Below are 21,977 nucleotides of genomic sequence, written 5' to 3' on the forward strand. Positions count from 1 at the left end.
ATCATCCACAATTGACAAATTTCATGCCAACTCGACTGGCCGTTGGCAGCACCATCTCAGATAGCAGTGAAACGTTGTGGGTGTAAAGACATGGATCATTTAAGCAACTTTGCGTACTTGAAATATTCGAAAAATAATTAGACTACTTTTTGGAAAAAGCCAAATTTTTTTTCTTCTTCTTTACAAAAAATTATAACTCAGAAACTATGATACCTGTAAAATTCATGTCAAAGGATGAAATGTAGTAAAGTGTTTAAATTTTTACAAAAAAATTCCAAAAATTTTTTGGAAAAAAATCGCTGGCAAAAAAGTTATTTTAAAAATTAAAATTCATTTTTCTCAAAAACGTATTTTTTTAAATTCCTAAAAATATATATATATATCAATAGCCCTTACAATTTCCAACAAGTCGTCCATACATGGGAAGATGGGCACTTTAACAGGGAAAAAGTTTTTCTAACAACAACTTTTTTATGTTTTCTTTGAAAAAAATACAACTACAGGTCGGACTCGATTATATACAGACTCGATTATATATAGACTCGATTATATGTGATTCGATTATATACAATTTTGGACTCGATTATATACAGTTTGGAAAAAAATATTTTTTTTACATTTCAAATATGGCTTATTTCAAGAGGAAATGTAACCTTTCAACGTTAAGGTGAAGTTTAAGTGGCTATTACATGTACAGTGGGGTAAAAATCGTGTTTTTGAAGATTTTGCTTGAATTTTCACCAGGAATTGTTTATATCGATATTCCAGCCAAATTAAGACAGGGGTATTATGAAGTTGGCATCTCGTTGGGAACAAGTCATCGAACAAAACGGCGCATATTTGACTTAAAACAGATGATTGTAACTAATTTTATGAACAAATGAAAATTCAAAAAAAATACCGCAGGACTTTTTTGACAGCCTAATATCTATTATTTCAGATTTTTAAAAACATGTTTTCGAGAAAAATTAATTTTAATTTTCAAAATATTTTATTTTCAATGATGTTTTTTTCCAAAAATTTGTCTGATATTTTTTAATGAAAACCTAACTAATTTCCTACATTTTATTCTCTGACCAACTTTTTGTATATCTTATAGTTTTTAAATTAAGATTTTTCGAAAAAAGTTGATAAAACACAAAATTAAAAAAAAATCTATCAGACCTACAAAATTTTACTCAAAGGATGGAATGTAGAAAATTATTTTGGTTTTCATTAAAAATTATCAAAGAATTTTTTGGAAAAAAATTTCATTGAAAAAAAAAAATATTTTGAAAATCAAAATTAATTTTTCTCGAAAACATATGCTTTTAAAATTCTGAAAAAATAGATATAAATAGCCCTCAAAATTTCCAACATGTTTTCCATACATCGGACGATGGGCACATTTACATGGAAAAAGTTTATCGAACAACAACTAGTCCATGTTTTTCTTTGAAAAAATGTTATTAATGTTCAATTCGTTACATGTTTTTGTTTTTATGCTCTTTTGTGTAAAACATCCAACAACAACTACTCAACCGATTTGAGTGAATTATCTAAAGTGTTTCATAGTCTTTTTTTTTTTGAGCTTCTGTGCTGCGGTTTTTCATGAAAAATAACTCATTTTTAACAACAATGGCCGCCATTTTGGCAATTTTTCGAATTTTCAACAATTCGACATTCGCGACACCCCGTTGCTTCATAACCGATGCCACCATTTTTCAGACAACATCTACGCATCTAGCTGTTATCAACGTAAAAATCATTATTCATGCACTAAAAAAATGGAAAATACATCTTCAAACATACCTTGAACAATAACCAAAATAACCGAACATTCACTGTACTCCTAACATCCGGAAAAATATCACGAAAATTCATTATTTCTCGAGCTTCCAGACAGGGGTCATCCCTTAAGAAAACTAAATCATTTGACTTAATTTGAAAAACTCTAGACAGGGGATGAAACAGTAGCTTTAAAATCATTGAAACAATTTCATGTAATCAATTATTTAATTAATGAATAATAGGCAATCGTGAGCCCCCAATATTCTGATATAATCATTAGCATCAAACGACGTTTGAGTCAAGCGATTTCGAACGAATGTTTTTCTAGATGTTACGGCAGCAGCTGGACAACCCACATCGGAATTTTGAATACAACAAAAATAAGCGCAGCTATCTACTTTGTCCTATTTCGACTATTAGAAACAAGACCAGAGTGATCGATTCGGATCTAGAAGATATCCAATGACATAAGAATAAACCCAATTTCAATTCAATCGAAAAAAAACAAACCAGAATGAACAACTCGGCATTCCATTCTAACATTTGAACCAGCTGATTGGCGACATTTCATACGACGAATAGTTCCACACTCACAACCAACCATGTCTATCGATCCGATTCATGTCATCCATCTAGCGCATTATCCCAGCCCTCTTCCTTTCGTTGTATACGTGCTGTTATCAATTGAGCTAAGCCAAAATATGTGCTCGGTCGTCATGGGTGGCTTCAGCTAGTATAGTGGCAAAAGTTTGAACCGGGTGGAAGCAGAATCTAAACATTGCAGCAGGCTCACCTTTTCGATGTTTCCGGAGAATTCCAGCTTAAATCAGCATGACATTGAAAGCATTGTCAGACAGTTTTATGCTCATCCAAAGCTGCAGTTCCAGATCGAAGCATTCGATGTGACACCTTTTAGCAACAGCCGTGTGGGATATCTCGGTGATCACTATACTTTGAAGATAAGGGTGAGAAAGGATGGCGCAGTGCGAAACGCGGAGGAATTGACATTTTTTTGTAAAATTCTACCCCAAGCGATACCGGCCTTGAGCCAATATTTGGAATCAATCAACACCTTTCGGAAAGAGGTTCACCTGTATGGAAATCTCATTCCCAAGCTAGCAGAATTCGCGAGATTTGCACCCAGAGCTTATCTGTCGAAAGGTGACCGGTTATTGGTGTTGGAAAATTTGAGCCTGAAAGGCTATCGAACAGTCTGTGCTGCTGATATGGGAATTTTCGATAAGGCTCATTTGGTACAAGCGCTACAAGCTTTGGCAAGATTTCATTGTGCTTCATTGATGCTGGAAATGAAAACAGGTCGCCCTTTGCCCGAGTTTTGCCCTGGGGCACTAGATGAGAATTGTTGGATCCAGAAGGAAAACAATCCACGAGTGGAGGAGCTCCAAAACGCAATTGAGGTTTTATGTGCGATGGTAAAAGTTATCGAAAAGGAGAATGAAAACCTACCGGAAATATTATCAAAACTGCCGCGGTTTATTTTGCAAATCTATGACCTCGTCAAGCCATCCGATGTCTACCGTAACACTGCAAGTCATGGTGATCTCTGGGGTAGCAACCTGATGTTCAAGTATGCCGAATCGGGCCTTCCAGAGGATTGTCTGATAGTGGATTTCCAATTCGCTCGCTACGCTCCACCGGCCTACGATGTAAATATGCTCATTACTCTGACGACAACCGGGCAGTACCGGAGAGAGCACTACAGCGATCTCATTGAGTCGTACTATGGGGCCGTTCGACAGGAGCTAATCTCCCAGTGCTTATCGCCAGGGGAGATTTTCCCCAAGTGCCAGTTCATGGAGTCGTGTGGAAGGTACCACATTTCCGGGTTGATCGATAACTTCCTGATGAATCACGTTACACTGCTGCCAAGGAGCTGTGTAGATAGGATCTTTTCGTCGCCCAATGAATACAATAACTTTAGTGGAGAGGATAAAATTAGGATGTGTTTGAAGGTTTTGCACAATGATGAGAAGTACAGAGCTAGGATGACAGGGATCATCAAAAATTTGATTGACGTGTTGTAGCGTTCAACGAAAGCTATTCCATTCACATTCCACCCAACCATATACATTCCAATTGATGTGACTCAAATTTTTAATAGGAATATTTTTCGACAATAAAAATGCATTTGGATTATTTGAATCTAATGTTAATCTTTAGAAAAATGTTCGAAAATTACCATAGCCATAATTACAATATCATTTTCCTCGCCACAACTTGAAGGAGCTGGGAGCGCTTTTGTTCACTCCTGAAACATTGGTATTGGTATACTTCCGCTATAGTGTTGTTCCTATTCAGGGCGTAGAGCGCTTTATCGGAACAACTTGTGTATATAATATAACAATTTTTTTTATTATAATTTTTTTATCCGTGAAATAACAATAATTGTAGACATAGGAATCGTCCACTCTAAGAATGGCAGAAGGAAGGAATCACTAGACATGGAGATTTCTTAAACTCCCCCTCGTTTGCTCAACCAGGGATTAGTAAGTCCCTCAAACGTACTCCTACATCACTTTATCCTACCAAGCCTCCCTCGAAAAAAATTACAAATTTCTCAACCAATACCCTCGCATTCCTCTTCTATTATCTCCACTTCCCGTGTCAGGGTTAATCCAGACAATGCACCTGGTGCTGTTCCTTTGGCTGTTTTTTTTTCGGTCCAAACCGAACCCTGATAGAAGGTTCAGATTATGACAGATCTGAAGAGATATCACTGAGATAGTCGTGTCTAACCGTAAGCACGCAAATGAGATTGTTGCTGATGAGAACTTCACTCTCGAATATCGAATATATATTCCACTCCATGACATAGGAATTGGAGGGGTGAGAACGGAAACGGATCCGATGTGCGAAAAAAAAAGGAAAGTAAAGGAGTTGGCAAGTTTAAGAAACTCCCCTCGATGGAAGTTAAAATCTCGCCAACTCGGGAAAGTCTCCCATGAATGGGAAAAACTAAATTTACGCCGACCGTGTCGCGTCACTTTTGCTGGTCCCCTCCTTGACTACTTTATGGTGGACAAATTGAGGCTACCGGTGCGGCTCTTCGTGCCAAAGCCCATGACTTGACAAAAATGCAAGTCAGTTGGTCACAAAGCAGCTTATTGCGCCAATATGGAGCGCTGTGCCACTTGCGAAGAGCAACATGTGGGCGAACCCTGTAGTACGGCTGAGCATAAGTGTCCATATTGCGGGGAAACCCGACGTGCTCTCAGCTTGTGAAACTTACAAGAGTCGCTCTTTTAAGGAACACTCGAAACGCTCTTTCACGGCTATTTTGAAGGGCGCCTAGTGGAGACTGGCACAACTACAACAACAACCATGTACCACAAACTATGTCTTCGCTTCGCTGCCAGTTGAGGAAATGGGAGTGGACAGCGTTCGTTTTCAAAGGAGATCCCCGATGCAAAACTTTGACCCCTCCCAAAGTTCAAGGACAAGTCCCACCCGTTATATTCCCTGTTAATAGGCCAAACAAAATCAGGTTGCTCCTGGCTTCTGAGCGGATAGTTCATCGTCGAACGACCCAGCACTAAACGGGACATCAAAAACACCAAGTGTCTCTGTTTTACCGTCAATAACAACATCCGAATCGAGATTTATAAAGTTGTCTGACATCCTGAATGAAATCTCTTCACGTTTTTCAGAACCATTGTCGCCGCAATGGTTTCAGTAGTAAAAAATTATAGGAGGTTGTGTTCAAGATACGACCGCATTGTTGTCGTAGAACTACGATTTTATTTTATATAAGTCGCATATTTATAACTTCGGCTATTATTTTATAATACTGTGAAATTTTGGAATTAACTGTTTAGTAGAATGGTATGACCACCCTAAAATGTTTTTTTTATCGTAGTTGACGATAATTGATTGATGATTTATTCATTCATTCTTCCCGCTAAACAATACACTAGCTGATCGTATGTCGCAATTTGTTTCATGTCAATGCATTAAAAATTTACCTCGAACGTTATTCCGGTGGCCTTTTTCACAATTAACATAGACTCGGCTACAGTCGATTATATACTTGTTGCACCAGCACCTTTGTTCCACACCTCATAACTACATCAATACATTTTTGGTACTGCATGGAAACAACAACAATGGCAATACTTGTATGTATCAAATATCATGCTACATGTTATTTAGTATTGTCTCAGTGGAATCGCACCTCTAGACATCGTTCGTACAACGTAAACCAAACGCCAAACAAGCATTCGCCATAGCATGCATACAGAGCCATATATTGGTGGCTTAAAGCTACTAGAATAAACATTTCAAATTTAGCTACTAGCAAGCGAAACCAAATCACATACAAAATTCCAGAATGACATTTACTTTCTTGATGACTAAATAAACGAAATAAACTCTTTCTGTTAATCTCAACAACCTTGAAAAGAGAAGCATTGCTCCATTATGATCAAGATTAGCGCAAATGCAATCTCCCCTATCTCCCCTCCTTGTTTATATTCATCACCACGGCTGCATAATTTGCACCACCAAACAATTTTGCGCTCTTTTCAACAGAAGCCCTTTCTTCAATATTGCCGGTCTAGATTAGCTTACCTCTCATCCTTTGTGGAGAGAGTTTTGCAACTGTCATGCGAAACCAAATCACCGACAAAATTCCAGAACATTTATTTTCTTGGTGAGCCGACGATAGCCTAGCTTGATGATTCCCCACACAATTGCGCAGCTCAAAACCTTAATGCAATGGCGTCAGTATGATGTAATGATTGCAATGCCAGAGACATCAGCGAGTAAGTGATTTGGTCGCGTCCACAGCTCAATCCGAAACGAAGACATTTGATGATGCAAAACAAGGAAGAACAAGCGATATTCATTGCTTTGAAAACAGAACGAAACTGAAGGTTTGCCTCAGCGAGATCCACTGTTTATACTCTAGACAAATATTCCCCTTCGTTCTTCTTCTTTTGCTTTGATCATGAAGAATTTTAATCTTACGATTTCCCCTTCGTTACTCGTTATTGACAGCTCTGTTCGGGAAAGCACACAAATGGACAGAATAAATGTATGGGGAAATGGAAACGCTTATAATTTTCAAGAATTTTAACCACTTACACACCAGGTAATTGTAATGTATAGCATTTCAAACAAATCTTAGGGGATTTTTGATTCGTTTGGTATGTAAATCGTCTAAATACGTTCGCGTCAAAAATAGTTATTAACGTTAACTTTATTTCATAAAAACGTGACCTTTTCTGATTTGGCCCCTCAATGAAAGACGTAGTTCTACGTCAAAAAACTTATTTGCTGCAATCGATGCAAACATGGCTCCTCCTTGCAGTGATTATCTATGTTGATATCTAATTTAAATGGAGAGGTCAGAGATATCATTGTTTTACAGTGGAATTATCGTAGTCTCCTCCCTGAATTGGATACATTTAAATTTCTGTTTTCAATCAACTGACAAAACACACCTCATTACACTCGAGCGAATTCAGTAGCTTTGTCTCCGTATTAGGTTGGGATATATGCCCTCAACGCACACCATGAGTCTCGAGGTCTTGGCAGGCGTACTCCCATTAAAAGATTGCTTCATTTTATTATCTTCGGTTCCTCATCCGGTGTAAGGTTGAGAATCCATTGGTGATCGGAAATTTTGAGCAGCTGTTCGAGCTAAATTTTCACTCTGAATTCATTAATTCATATCATGGATTCATCTCCATGCAGGTTGTTCTCTCTTCGTATATTCCCGAACGTGTCCACAAGATTTGTAGCGTTCAACGAATTTTTCAGCACCTCCCACAGTCTTCAGTATCCTTGCTCAGTGTATATTGCTGAATTGGCAGCGATTCATTGGGCACTGGACAGCGTCGCCTCAAGACCTGTTGAACACTATTACATTGTAACGGATAGTGTTAGCTCTGTCGAAGCTATTCGTACAGTGAGGCCAGAAAAGCACTCGCCGTACTTTCTTGAGAGAATACGAGAAACTTTGAGTTCCTTTTCCCAGACGCTGTTATGTTACCTTTGTCTGGGTCCTATCACATTGCTCGATCCCGGGTAATGAGAGGGCCGTGAAACCGTGGCTCAAAAGTCTGGACTTTATTCGCACCTTCTTCCGACTCATGTTCAATCCCTGTTATCTATCTATATATATAAAAATGGAGTGATGTCTGTCTGTCTGTCTGATTCTTATAGACTCGGAAACTACTGAACCGATCGACATGAAAATTGGTATGTAGGGGTTTTTGGGGCCGGAAAAGGTTTTCGTGATATTTTGAGACCCCTCCCCCCTCTCTAAGGGGGGGCTGCCATACAAATGAAACACAAATTTCTGCATTACTCGGAAATTAACCAAGCAAACGAAACCAAAGTTGGCATGTGAAAGTTTTAGGGTGCAATAAATGTTTCTATGATGGTTAGACAGTCCTTCCCCCACTCAAAAGGGGGGCTGCCATACAAATGAAACACAAATTTCTGCATTACTCGAGAATTAATCAAGCAAATGAAACCAAATTTGGCATGTGGAGGTTTTAGGATGCAATAAATGTTTCTATGGTGTTAAGATACTCCTTCCCCTCTCTTAGAGGGGGCTGCCGTACAAATGAAACACAAATTTTTGCATTACCCGAGAATTAATCAAGTAAATGGGCGGGACGAAGTTTGCCGGGTTAGCTAGTTTCGTATAAATCTTGTCAGCAATAATTTCTGCGTTTGTGGTGTAGATTATCACTACATCGAGCATGTATGAGCTGATCGAATTTAGAAAACTCTCTTCGGGCCTAAGGGAAACAACTCAATGTACCGGTGCGGAATGTGTTTCTCGGTTAGACATTGATTACATGTCCCAAATCTATCTTTTCCTTAAAACTATCAACCTCCGTGTTTATCCATCAGTATTATGCAAACCTCATTATATCCCTTCCTCTCCATGATAAAAAAAATTGTCACCCTACTAACCTCGAGCCGAGGGGGGTCTTCGTAGCCACTTGGTTATGCGTTCGCTTACCAAGCGATCGATCGTGAGTTCAAACTCAGGGCCCTCAATTGACCATCTTTGTGTTGTTATAGAATAACTACGTCCACGCAACCATCATCAGCGATGGAAATCGATCCACGGTCGAAATAAGATCGATTCATCCATACAATGCTCTGCTCTGCAAGACACATCGGGCTGCTGTTCTATAAATAACTCAACAATGATCAATATCAACTGTCTTCGCTGTCCGGTCTGCTGAACAATGGAAGAACAGAAAGAATACCCTTACGCCTAAATGGCTACTACTGTGTGATTTACCATAATGTAATGGAACAGAATACTTAACGCCTGAATGGCTACTACTAACTACTGTATAATTTAGAATTTATAGAAACATAAACATATGTACATGTACACGATTAAAACCCGGCTCTGTTACAGCTAAAATGCTATGAGCCTGATAATAAATAAATGAGATAAAAAAAAAAAACCTCGAGCCGTCCACGAGTAATCGTTTCCCCATCCTATTAACCGTAGAATGAGCAAAATTGTAAATATGGTTTAGAACTAAGAATTTTAAAATTTGGCTTCTTTAAACTTATATAACTGAGCCTGTACAAATAAACGATTAAAAAAACTTTTCAAAATGGCCTTTGGAAGGCTAAAGGTGAATGAACTAAAAAATGTTAAAGCTTCTACAATTCAAAACAAATTTTCAAAAGCTCTCTTTCAGCGGAAAAATTATAAACATCAATCCGCTTTTTTTTTTCATACATCAGCAAGCCGTGGAATAAAGGTGACGTATAATTTTCATCATAACGAATATTTCAGATTTTCTTTGTGATTTTTCTTTCTCTAAGACATTTCAGCGTTTTGAAAACTTTTTCCGGAAGAAATAGTGCAGTAACTGGACCCATTTGTTCAGCGAGTGAAATTCCCCGAAGAAGATATTCGATTTTTGCATTTTCAAGTACTTTCGGTGTGTGAAGCTGTATTGAACCTTGGAACAGGATTTTTGAAGATTTCTTGCCACTGAAAAATATAAAGCAGCTAAGTTTTTGTTTTGTTTTTATTCTATTTATCTGTTTCTTTATTTATTTAATTATTTTTTTTTTAATACATATATAATTATTTTAACTTCTGTACGTGTTAGACGTTTTATGCTCTTTCTACTCTCAGTTTTGTTTCACAAATTTTTCTAAATGGAGGGGAACGAAACCTCCGATGTTGATATGACCATCGTAGATACTCCTCATTATTGTTTTTCTGAAGTTCGTCCTTCAAAGAAAAAGAAGAACCAATTACTGTCAAATTCGACACCCAACCCAACAAAAAATTCGACACAACCAACAAATGATCCTGTATCACTCACCTCGGTTCAAAATCCAATTAATTCTCTTCAGCATTCAATCATTGAGAATGTTCCTTCCAAGAATCTTTCTCGAATTCGACAATACCAGAACGTTTCGGGATCATCGAAAACACGTTGGGTGGTATTCTTCCGTCCCAAAGGGAAACCTTTAAGGTTGACCCAAATTTGCAAAGACTTGAAGTCTAAGTACTCAAGTGTCTTGGAAATTACAAAAGTGAATAATGACAAACTTCGTGTTGTGCTCTCGGATTGCAAAGACGCTAATGCGATTGTTAATAATTCTTTGTTCACTGATGAATATCGAGTGTATATTTCGGCACACATTGTTGAAATCGATGGTGTGGTTTCGGAAAAATCTCTCCAACTAAAAGATTTCGAAAACGCAGAGGGTATTTTTCATAATGTAAAACTTCCTCATGTGAAAATTTTGGAAGTAAGATCCATGAATTCATTTTTAATGGATGGTAACGAAAAGAAATATTTCCCATCTGGTTCTTTCAGAATCTCCTTTGAGGGCACAGCTCTTCCAAATTATGTGCTCATTGATAAGCTTCGTCTTCCAGTTAGATTATTTACTCCCAAAATTATGACATGCACTAATTGCAAACAGTTAGGTCACACTAAAACCTTCTGTTGCAATAAAATTAAATGTTCTAAATGTGGAGTCAACCATGATGAAAGCACTTGAAATAAGGATGCTGATAAATGCATTCTTTGTGGAGGTGTTCCTCACACAGTTAAGGAATGTCCAAAATACAAATCCCGTTCTTAAACAATCACTTAAGGATCGTTCTAAGCGAACCTTTGCTGATATTCTTAAGGCAGCTTCACCTCAGGTATCCGAGGTTTCAGAAAATCGTTTCTCTGTTTTATCAGAGGATGATGAATCGGATACTACTTTCGATCCAATAATCGCGAGAAGAGCTAGAAAGAGAAAAAATACTTCCTCCTCCAAGCCTGCTAAAAAAAGAGGGTTATCATCTAATCAACCAGAAGCTTCTTCTCATTTTTCTGCTCCTTCCAACAATAACCCTCCTGGTTGGGGATCCTCTAACTATGACGTTCATTTCCCTGAGTTGTCAAGTCATTCCAGATTCGCTTCTCAATCGGCTCCTGAACCCCAATCATTTACAGGAGGTATTTCTTTTTCTTCGATTGTTGGATGGATCTTTGATATTTTCGGAATTTCAGATTCAATGAAATGTCTCATTTCTGCTTGGCTCCCTACTATCAGTCAGTTAGCTAAGCAAATGGTTTCAAAGTGGCCCCTCCTCTCCTTCATTAATTTCGATGCCTAATTTATTGAATGAGTCAGAGAAATCTACTATTTTACAGTGGAATTGTAGAAGTCTTCTACCAAAACTTGACTCTTTCAAGCAAATGCTCCATTTTTTGAATTGTGATGTGTTTGCTTTATCTGAAACATGGCTTCGTTCGGACAATGTATTAAACATCCATGATTTCAATATTATTCGTTTAGACCGTGATGATTCCTATGGAGGAGTTCTCATAGGTATGAAAAATGCTATCCATTTTACAGGATTCCCTTGCCTTTAGTCACAGGAATTGAAATTCTTGCGTGTCAGGCACGTATCAAGGGTAGAGATTTGTGCATTGCTTCTATTTATATTCCACCAAGTACAATGCTTAATTATCGAAACCTTGTGAATATAATTGAGCTTCTACCGCAACCTCATCTTATTTTAGGAGATTTCAACTCACATGGAATTGGCTGGGGTGAGTCTTTTGACGATCGCAGAGCTAATTCTATTTATGATCTATGCGATGAATTCAACATGACAATTTTGAATACAGGTGATATAACAAGAATTGCTCCATCACCAGGCCGCGCAAGTCGCTTAGATCTATCCCTTTGTTCTTCTTCTTTATCATTAGATTGTTATTGGAAGGTTATCCAAGATCCACATGGAAGTGATCAATTGCCAATTACCGTTTCTATTTCGAATTATTCTGAATCGTCAGGAACTATGAATGTTCAGCATGATTTATCTAGAAACATTGATTGGAAGAGATATTCTTCAATTATTTCAGAATCAGTGGCATTAGTTCATGAGTTACCCTCGTTAGAAGAGTATAATTTTCTAGCTGGATTAATTCATGATAGTGCTCAGACGAAACGTTTTCCTGGGAATTCGTTTCGCAGTCGTCCTCCTAATCTGTGGTGGGATCAAGATTGCACAGATCTTTATAAAGAAAAATCGAATGCGTTCAAGGATTGGCGTAAATCGGGTTCCTGCGAACGTTACGACAATTACATTTATTTGGAGCGTAAATTCAAAAGCTTCATAAAAGCCAAAAAAAAGAGGTTATTGGCGTAATTTTGTGAATGGGCTTTCCCGAGAGTCTTCTTTGAGCACTCTTTGGAGAGTTGCCAGACAAATGAGAAATTCTTCTCATTCAAATGAACAGATTGAATATTCTGAAAGGTGGATCTATGACTTTGCCAAGAAGATATACCCAGATTCAGCCCCCGCTCCACCTCCCTTCCTGGAGACATCTGATGATATTGCGCCTCCATTCAGTATGGCTGAATTTTCGCTTGCACTTCTGTCATGTAACAATTCGGCTCCGGGGTCAGATAGGATCAAATTCAACTTATTGAAAAACCTTCCTGATAACGCGAAGAAACGTTTGTTAAAATTGTTCAATGTTTTTCTTGAGCAGAACGTTGTTCCACATGAGTGGCGACAGATTAAAGTTATAGCTATTCTGAAACCTGGTAAACCTGCGTCTGATTATAATTCTTATAGACCAATAGCAATGCTTTCTTGCATTCGCAAATTATTAGAGAAAATGATTCTAAGTCGCTTAGACAGCTGGATAGAATCCAACAACCTTCTCTCACCTTCGCAGTTCGGGTTTCGTAGAGGCAAAGGAACTAATGATTGTCTTGCTCTGCTTTCATCAGAGGTTGACATCGCCTTGAGTAAAAAGCAACAAATGGCATCAGTGTTCCTAGACATCAAGGGTGCCTTTGATTCAGTTTCCATTGAGGTTCTTTTTGAAAAACTTCATCTAAATGGGTTTTCTCCAAAATTAAATAGTTTTCTGTTTAACCTTATGCGTGAAAAACATATGAGTTTTTCCCATGGTTCTTCGTCAGTTTTACGAATTAACTACATGGGTCTCCCTCAAGGTTCATGTCTTAGTCCAATCCTTTACAACTTTTATGTAAATGACATTGATGTTTGTTTATCAGGTAATTGTACTTTGAGACAATATGCAGATGATTGCGTAGTGTCGGTAATGGGCAAAGACAGTATTGATCTGTATAATCCTTTGCAGATTTCTCTTGATAATTTGGTTGATTGGGCTTGTAAATTGGGTTTTGAGTTTTCTACTGAAAAGTCAGAGATGGTTGTGTTTTCAAGAAAACACCATCCTGCTCAACTGCAACTTAAACTTTTGGGTAGAACAATTAGGCTCTCTTTGTCATTCAAGTATTTAGGAGTTGTGTTTGACTCCAGAGGCACATGGGGTAAACACATAGGCTACTTGAAACAAAAATGTCAGAAACGAATAAATTTTCTTCGATCCATAACAGGGACTTGGTGGGGGGCCCATCCTGACGACTTAATTAGGTTGTATAAAACAACCGTTCTATCTGTTGTGGAGTATGGAAGTTTTTGCTTCAGATCCGCTGCCCGTACTCATATTCTGCAACTGGAGAGAATTCAATATCGCTTTTTGCGTTTTGCTCTAGGATGTATGCAGTCAACGCATACAATGAGCCTAGAAATTTTAGCTGGCATCCTTCCTCTTTCTGTGCGCTTTTTCGAGTTATCATTCCGTTTTTTGATACGTTGTGAAACACTCAATCCGATAGTGATAGCAAACTTTGAAAAAATGCTAACCTTAGGTACTCAATCTAAGCGAATGTTACTATATCATGAATTTCTGACCCTGGAAAGCCCATCGGCTTCATCTGGTTTCCAATCCATTCCTTCAATTTTGTTCAATCCTTCTATTAATTTTGACTTGACAATGAAAGTTTATGTTAGTGGTATTTCAGGTGATCTCCGCCAAATAGTTATGCCTGAAATATTCTTGTCAAGATATAAACATATTGACTCAACCAAAACTTTTTTTACTGATGGATCCAGTCTTCATGGTTCCACAGGCTTTGGGGTATTTTATATTGACTTCTCCACATTCCGTAAGCTTAGTTTACCTTGTTCGGTGTTTGTTGCGGAATTGGCTGCGATATACACTGCTTTACAACATATTCAGTCCTTGTCACCCGAACATTTTTACATCTTTTCTGATAGTCTCAGCTCTTTAGAGGCACTTCATTCGGTAAGGTCTAGATATTCTTCGTATTTCTTGTCTGGAATCCAACAGCTTTTAAGTGTTTTGATGAGTAGATCATTTAATATCACTTTTGCATAGATTCCCTCTCATTGTTCGATACCAGGAAATGAAAAAGCAGATTTTCTAGCTAAAAAGGGTGCAATGGAAGGAGTCTTATTTCATAGGCCCATTACTTTTGATGAATATCTCAATATTCCTCGTGAACGTGCACTTGAATCTTGGCAGACAAGTTGGAATGGAAGTGATAAAGGTCGGTGGCTGTATTCTATCATTCCTAAAGTTTCCCTCAAATCATGGTTCAAAGGATATAATTATTCTCGTGATTTCATACGGGTAGTGTGCAGACTAATGTCTAATCATTATTCCTCGAATGCACATCTTTTCCGAATTAATATTAGTGATAGTAACTTATGTGTTTGCGGTATAGGTTATTACGATATTGATCACATTATGTGGTATTGCTCTGATTTTCAAAATAACAGGTTATCTTTTATAGAAAATTTCCGCGAAAAGGGAATGACCCCCTATGTTTCGATCCGCGACGTTCTGGCTACACGCAATCTCGATGCTATTTCGTTGATATATTATTTCCTCAAGTCCATACACTTTCAAGTATGAGTATGTGTGATTTTTTTCTGTTATTTTTAATTATCGTTTACATCTCCAACTTTTTTGTTTTTTGTTATTAATATTTCTATTATTTACCAATAATCTATGGTTTTAATGTTTTCTTTTTTCTCCAACTATTTCCCTCAGAACTTAAACACATTCAGATTCACGCATTCGCACGCAATCTTCAAGGAGGGTGTTATATCTATCAAAAATCCTCAAGAAGAAGCCTCAAATATTATTTTATTATAATATTTTTATTTTTTAATAAGAATAGAAAACAAGTATAGAATCCCGAGTTCGACGAATAACACGTCGCACAATAAAAGAAAAAAAGGTTAAAAGCATCAGTATTCAGTGTGGTCTCCTGAATCGCCCATGTTCTGGAGGTGCTGAGAGTCGATTCCGTTCAACGCTTTCTGGAGAGCCGCGAAATAAGTGCTCTTATTAGTGACACCATCTTTCAGCAGTATGCTTCGGGAAACATGTTCTGTTGGAAAACGAAGCTGTTTCGTAAGTCAGTTTTTCGAAGCGATTCCTTTAGGTTCTCCTTAAGGATGATAATGTAGACATCTGCTGTCATGATTCCATGAATTCGCACCAGATTTTCAACACTAGTCCAGGAAAAGCATCCCCACACCATTACAGTTGACTGTAGCCTACAAATGACGTTCCTGCAATTCTTGATCATCCTTCCGCCACACTCTTTCGCGCCGCATCTTATTGAAAAGCTCAAATTTCGATTCGTCAGTCAAAAGTGCTTTTTCCGAAAGTTTTTGGGTTTGTTAACATGTTTCCGAGCAAATTCCAACCGTTGCAGATTATCTTTCTGCGCCAACAAGAGGTTTTCCTGAATGACATTGACTGATATTTTTGTAGATTTCTTCACTTCCCGGATGATTCATTGATCCATTCGGTTATCGGTCTTCCGACGAAGACTTCTTCCGGATCAGTAAGCAAGCGAACCATAAGCTTTGTGCTTGTGCACAGTTTCACGGACTGCTCCCCGGCTTATTCCGAACTTCACTGCAATCTTCCGCTGTAAATTCTGCTGCAAATGATCCTGAACAACGCAATTTCAGACTTGCATGCTGATTTTCTCGGTATTCTCACTAAACTGTCATGCCACCATCCCATTCAAAAATAATGTGTCTATGATCAGACAAAGACGCCTCTTCGGAAACGTGCCAGTTATGAATCTTGTCAAGAATAACCGGGCTACAGCGTTAGGTCTAAGACTTCTTGTCTGATTGCGTTTATGAATGTTGGTTCATTTTCTTTTGTTTGCAATATCTATGTTGTTTGACGAGAGAAATTCTAAAGGACACTCACCTCGGTAGTTTATGTCGGTACTTGACCACATTGTGTGATGAGCGTTGGCATCACATCCGATAATGAAGTCTTTGTTGATTTCCCTACAGTAGACCTCTCGTCAGGGAACCTCAGGAACGTCGCCAGGAAAGTAAGCCGACGCAATTACGATGACGGATCTTCCTTTGGCGGTTGGTACTTCCACTCTAATTGCGACGACCTTTGAATGAACTTTGTAATAGGAAAGCATTTAATGTTTGCATTTACTAAGACAGCAGCTCTTAGGGAGTCATGCTTGTCATCGTAGAACAACTTACATGAACCTGTTTGAATACCTAGTATTCTTCCTTTGTGAACCCAAGGCTCTTGAATAAGAGCTAGACCCACAGCGTCTTTTGTAAACCTCCTGGATAACACGCTCGACGCTGCTTTAGCGTGATGGAGGTTTATTTGCAAAACTTTAGTGTTCTGCATTAGGTTGGGTTGACCGATCCGGGGGTTTATTTGGGAGAATCGGAGCCCCATCTGTTTTGTTGAAATTATGGTCAGGTTTTTTGCTTGTTCCAGTGTCCATGCTCGTTTTGAATCTGGCGTGATGGGGGGTTTGAAGAAACTAACCTTTTTCACTTGACGTAGTTGAAGTTCCTACCCGTTTTGGGATTGCTTTTAAGTTTGAACCGCTTGGGCCAGGAACAGTCAGATCGTCAAGTACCTTGTTTTTCAGAGAAACTTCACGAGGACACTCCGATTTACCAGAAGCTGATGACTTTTCGAGCATTTTGGGGCTCTGAAGACTTCAGATTACCTGGGTTTTTGGAGTTATGAAGTTTCTCGTTTCTTGATACCAGATCTCCTTCGAGCACACTGGACTTTTTTTGAGTTGTGGTTTGGCGCTGCTTTGGATTAGTTTTTGAGTCTCTCGTCGCTGTATGTTGCACTTTGTGGAAAAAGGCATGAAGAATCTCTGGACGCGGAATATTTTTTGCGTCTAGAGCAACCAGTTTTATGTTATCCTCAAGGGTTATCTTGGGAACCACTTTCTTCAACCATTCCGAAGTTTGATGGTCTTTACAAGAAAGGATTAGATAACCCGACTTATATGAGCAGTTGAAAAACTTGGGTTTCACCGGTTCATTTCTTTGTTGCTCTATTGCAGTGAGTAGAGCATTCTGAATAGAATCTAGTTGAGCTGTAGTCAGTTCAGTGTTGGGATAGTTCTCCGGGAGAATACCAACTTTGATCTGCTCTAAGGCTTCTTTGAAGGACATTCCAGATTCGATAGTGGTTGTTGTGGTATTGTTTTGAAGAGTGCATTGGTCCATTTTGTTGGTCCAGACATATGCTGACTAAGTGCTTTCAGCCGAGCTTCCTTTGCAGGATTCCCAGCTGAGACCAAGTTCTTCAGTTTTCTTCTCTGACCCTTGGTGAAGTTCTTTTTCCACGAAGAGTGGACCTCGACTGAATCTACAACTTTAGATTCAGTTTTTGTAGTGACGCTACATTCGTCACTATCATCCTCTAGCGACTCACAACGAGTCAGAGTATTGAGGATGGAAGAGGAGAATGACTGAACATCCACAGGTGCGTCACCTCTTCAATACTCATAGAGTCGATCTCTATGGAGGTTTTTTTCCGACAAAGAGAGGCTGCCGGAACCCGAAGTTTTTTTTATTGTTATCATTTGGATTATTCATAGAAGTCCCACGAGTTTCGCGGTAAAGAAGGTCCGCTGCATCAGTGACCGGCTTAATGCAGCAAGGGCAGACGATACTGTGGAAGGTGCTCTGGTGCTCCACAGGCTCCGTTATCGACAGGGTTTAGACCCCCCCCCTACCATTCATCCCTCGGTACGGGTCGCTTTACACCTTGGATTAGGGATTTATCCATTACTTTCTTTCCATAATAACCATGGATAACAGCTATTACAACCATCCTCCTTTACTGTGGCATTGGACCCACTGCTCTGGTTCTCAATAATTTCAGGCTCTTTTTCGGACATGCTATTATTGGCATCCGTCATTCGCAGGCGAAGTTTAGACATTCGTTTAGCCGCATCCTATTTTTTCTCAATATTTTTAAAAATAAATCAATTCTTTGTACAGTTTTTCTGATAAAAGACGATTATTATTTATTTTCATCGGAGTCATTCTAAAAAAAGTTATTCACTTTTTGTTTTCTAAGTAATTCAAATATGTGGAATCAGGGTGGATATTCGTTTAGCCGCATCCTAAAATTTCAGTAAAAAAGAATTTGTGCGGCAAATTTCGAGTCCAATCGGTAGCTAATATTTAGTATGTCCACCTCCATTTCGGATCACTTTGAAAACTCGATTTGGCATCGAGTCAGACAGCTTTTAAAGTGTTGCCATATTGATTATAGCCTAACATTCCTGAATTACTGCCTCGAGACTGGAAATGTTGTCAAATTGTCATCCGTTTGCATAGACCATCTCGGCCAAGATTCTCCATAGGTTCTCTATGCGATTGCAATTGACAGCCAGCAGGTCATTCAAGAAGCGGAATGTCCTTCTCGGCAAACCATGCCTTCGACTGCTTGGAAACGTGGATCTATGCATAATCCTGCTGAAAAAACGACATCCTCGGTAGCGTTATTCTCAATATGGCCAATCAAAACGTCCTCCAGTAATTGAAGATACTTTTCGGAGTTCATTCGGGTGAAAATGAAACAAATGAGAAGCTTGCTGTGATAGGAAACGGCTCTCCACACTGTCAAACTTCCGCCCCTAAAGTTTCGCTTCGATCTCCAGACATGCCGTTGACTTAAATTGTACCAATAGCAACTGTAACAGTCCGGACCATCCAAATTGAACTTTTTTCGCCGGAAAATACAATATTTCTCCATTCTAGTTTCCATTTCATGTCCATTCCATGCCGGACGAAAATGAGATGGTTCTGCTTATGGGTGGCGGTCAGTTTCGGCTTCCCTTGAAGTTTCTTCCACATGATGTTTGGTGACTGTTTCAAGATGCGCGCAATATGCCTCTTCGTCATCGTTTCCTGATTGATTCGTGTCTTATTCGACCTTTAAGAAGCAAAGTAACTTTCGTGTTCCCATTTGTTGGTCGTTGTTTCCCATATTTCTGGCATTATTTGAAGAAATTCCGTACCACTTCCTCAGATAGACCAATTTTTGTTACGATCGAGCGATTAGAAAACTTTTGTTCACTGAATATCTTTATTATTTTCCGCTCCTCTTCCGTCAATAGAATACCTTTCGCCATTCCTTCAAATTCTACGTAAATCACTAATCTGACCAACTTCTTACGTTGTACATCTAATATTTATCTTGTTAATTGAACATTCCCAAGTCTTGTTTCAAAAAACACAGATAAAGGCTTGGTGATTATGCGAAAACTCGATTTTTATGCCTTGCGTATGTCTCAGGAAAAAACGACGTTTGAATGTTTATATCCACCGATGCCGCCTTGTGTGTGATTGTGATGCACGTCTTTTCAATAAAAGTGACTTAAATATACTATCACTACAGCAAATAAGTATCCCGATAAAATGAACATTCCTAGTTGTTTTGTAAGTGTTTCAAGTTTTTTTTCAAGTGCGGCTAAACGAATGTCTATCACTGTAGGTTTATCATAGGCATAATACATAACGTATTATCTCCATAAATCATGCTCACTAGCTTTTCGAGTGTTGGTCTCGCGTCTCTACCACGCAAACTGTGAGCCAGTATCACTCGCGCTCGCAAAATATCACAATGCCAAACCACCACCTGAATCTCACGTCTTCTGATAAGAAGCAGATGCTGTGCAAACATTTCAACGACAGATCAGTACAGTTTGAAATTATCTCTACCTCCGTAACTTCTCTGGCTGAGCAGCGCACCGGCTATCTAGGTGATCATTTTCTTCTTTCTATGACCGTCCGAGTGGACTCGAATCAGCCGGATGCTGTTGAGAATGAAGTGAAACTGTTTGCGAAAATACTGCCCGCCCAACCGTCCCGAGCCAAATATTTGGAGGACACAAAAGCTTTCTCGAAAGAAGCCGAACTGTTCGAGAGTCTGCTTCCACTGTTGCATCAGTTTGGCAGATTCGCTCCGGAGGCATTGTTTCAAAAGGATGGCAAATTGATTGTTTTTAGAGACGTCAAAACGGAAGGTTTCCGAACCCTTCAGCACAACGATGGTCTACTGGATTTGATTCATCTGGAACAAGGTTTGCGAGTGCTGGCTAGATTCCACGCTGCTTCATTCGCCCTAGAGGCGCAGCAGAGCAAAGCGATAGTTGAATTATTTCCAAATATACTAGACGAAAACGCCTGGATTCTGAAGGAAAACTATCCACGAGTGGAAGAATTAGATAATATTATAAATTTGTTGTGTACTGTTGTTGCCCAATACGAGAAGAACAATACTCGAAGAAAACAGCTCACCGAGAAGATACCAGGCTGCGTCCGGGAAATCTACGAACTTGTCAAACCTTCCCAGGTTTACAGAAATGTGGTCGGTCATGGAGATCTTTGGAACAACAACCTCATGTTTCGTTATTCGGACACCGGTGCCCCGATAGACTGTTTGCTGGTGGATTTTCAACTGTCTCGATACGTTCCTCCGGCGTATGATTTCAACATGCTGGTGACGCTAACAACCACAAGCGGCTTCCGGGCTAAGCATCTGAGTTTCCTTCAAGGTTACTACTACCAATCACTGCGAATGGAGCTAAATCGACACGGGTTGTCGATTGAGGAACTTGTTTTACAGGACGAGTTTCGTGCGTCTTGTGAGCACTATCAGAAAGCAGGAGCCATAGATAATGTTCTAATCAATCATGTCACACTGCTGCCGAAAAATTTACTCGACGATTTATTTTCCTCTGACGAGAAGTATGACAAATTTTCTGGCGATCGAAAAATTGAAATATGTCTAAAGGTATTTGTAGAGGATCTCAACTATCACACCCGGATGATTGATATGATTGAAAATTTAGTGGAAGTTTTCAAATTGTAGACAAATGTGAGGATGTTCTTTCAGGTCTATTCCCTAGCATTGTAAGGCTCCATTGTATTATTTTGATTTATTGCAAATATGAACCGCCATATAAGATAATTATACTTACGCAATCAAAAAACACGTCAAAATGCGATTTCAATATCTTCCTCCATCAGCTGTTTCAGCTTGCTGTCTCGCACTATCTGTTCGGTTCTGCTGGATGTCTTAAAGTGAGCCTTCTCGATGGAATCCATTACCGCTTTGCGGGCAGAAATTTTTGACTTCACTTCCGTAGCTTCTTGGTTAGTAGATTCACTATCCGACTCGCTGTCGTCACTTACGGGGATGGTGGGGGCATGAGTCGGAGTGGTGGCAGTTGTCGACGGGTCGCGTTTTCGTCTTCGCTCCTCCACAATCAGAAGTGACTTGAGGAAATCCTCGCACAGCAGGTTAATTGGTGCCATCGTATGAGCGGAGGATGCAACGATCTGGAAATGGTAGAAACAAGAGCAGCAGTCGATTAGGTATCATCAAATGACTTCGTATACTTCGTTCGTATGGAAGTATATGGGCTTGATCCACATAATGGAACAGAAGACACTTTTAGAATATTTTATCTAATGGGTATGTTATAAAATTGTTGGAAAGACT

General features: G+C 39.0%; 2 protein-coding genes across 3 annotated transcripts in view; one reads left to right on the plus strand and one right to left on the minus strand.

Annotated features, from left to right (window-relative positions):
* Positions 1–21,977, minus strand: part of LOC129775306 (WD repeat-containing protein 75) — a 71,345-nt gene that overhangs the window by 12,281 nt on the left and 37,087 nt on the right. Inside the window, exon 7 of one of the 2 annotated variants that reach the window (XM_055779887.1) lies at positions 21,454–21,814. In XM_055779887.1, the coding sequence (XP_055635862.1) occupies positions 21,470–21,814 (345 nt within the window). In that variant the 3' untranslated portion in view covers positions 21,454–21,469. Of the gene's footprint in view, positions 1–21,396; positions 21,815–21,977 lie in introns of those variants that run through there. The other variant, XM_055779886.1, reaches the window with a different exon arrangement.
* On the plus strand, positions 2,415–21,469 carry LOC129772952 (uncharacterized). Its single transcript, XM_055776486.1, has 2 exons — positions 2,415–3,806; positions 20,019–21,469. Exons 1-2 carry the CDS (start codon positions 2,571–2,573, stop codon positions 21,342–21,344), a joined length of 2,562 nt encoding a protein of 853 aa, XP_055632461.1. The 5' UTR covers positions 2,415–2,570; the 3' UTR covers positions 21,345–21,469.

The sequence above is a fragment of the Toxorhynchites rutilus genome, chromosome 3, assembly GCF_029784135.1.
Source record: "Toxorhynchites rutilus septentrionalis strain SRP chromosome 3, ASM2978413v1, whole genome shotgun sequence".
NCBI lineage: Eukaryota > Metazoa > Arthropoda > Insecta > Diptera > Culicidae > Toxorhynchites > Toxorhynchites rutilus.

Excerpts from the sequence above, each read along its gene's own strand:
- LOC129772952 (XM_055776486.1), top strand. The coding sequence starts at position 2,571 with ATGTTTCCGGAGAATTCCAGCTTAAATCAGCATGACATTGAAAGCATT. Across the intron at positions 3,807-20,018 it reads TCATCAAAAATTTGATTGAC|CTTTTCGAGTGTTGGTCTCG; the intron begins GTGTTGTAGCGT and ends CATGCTCACTAG.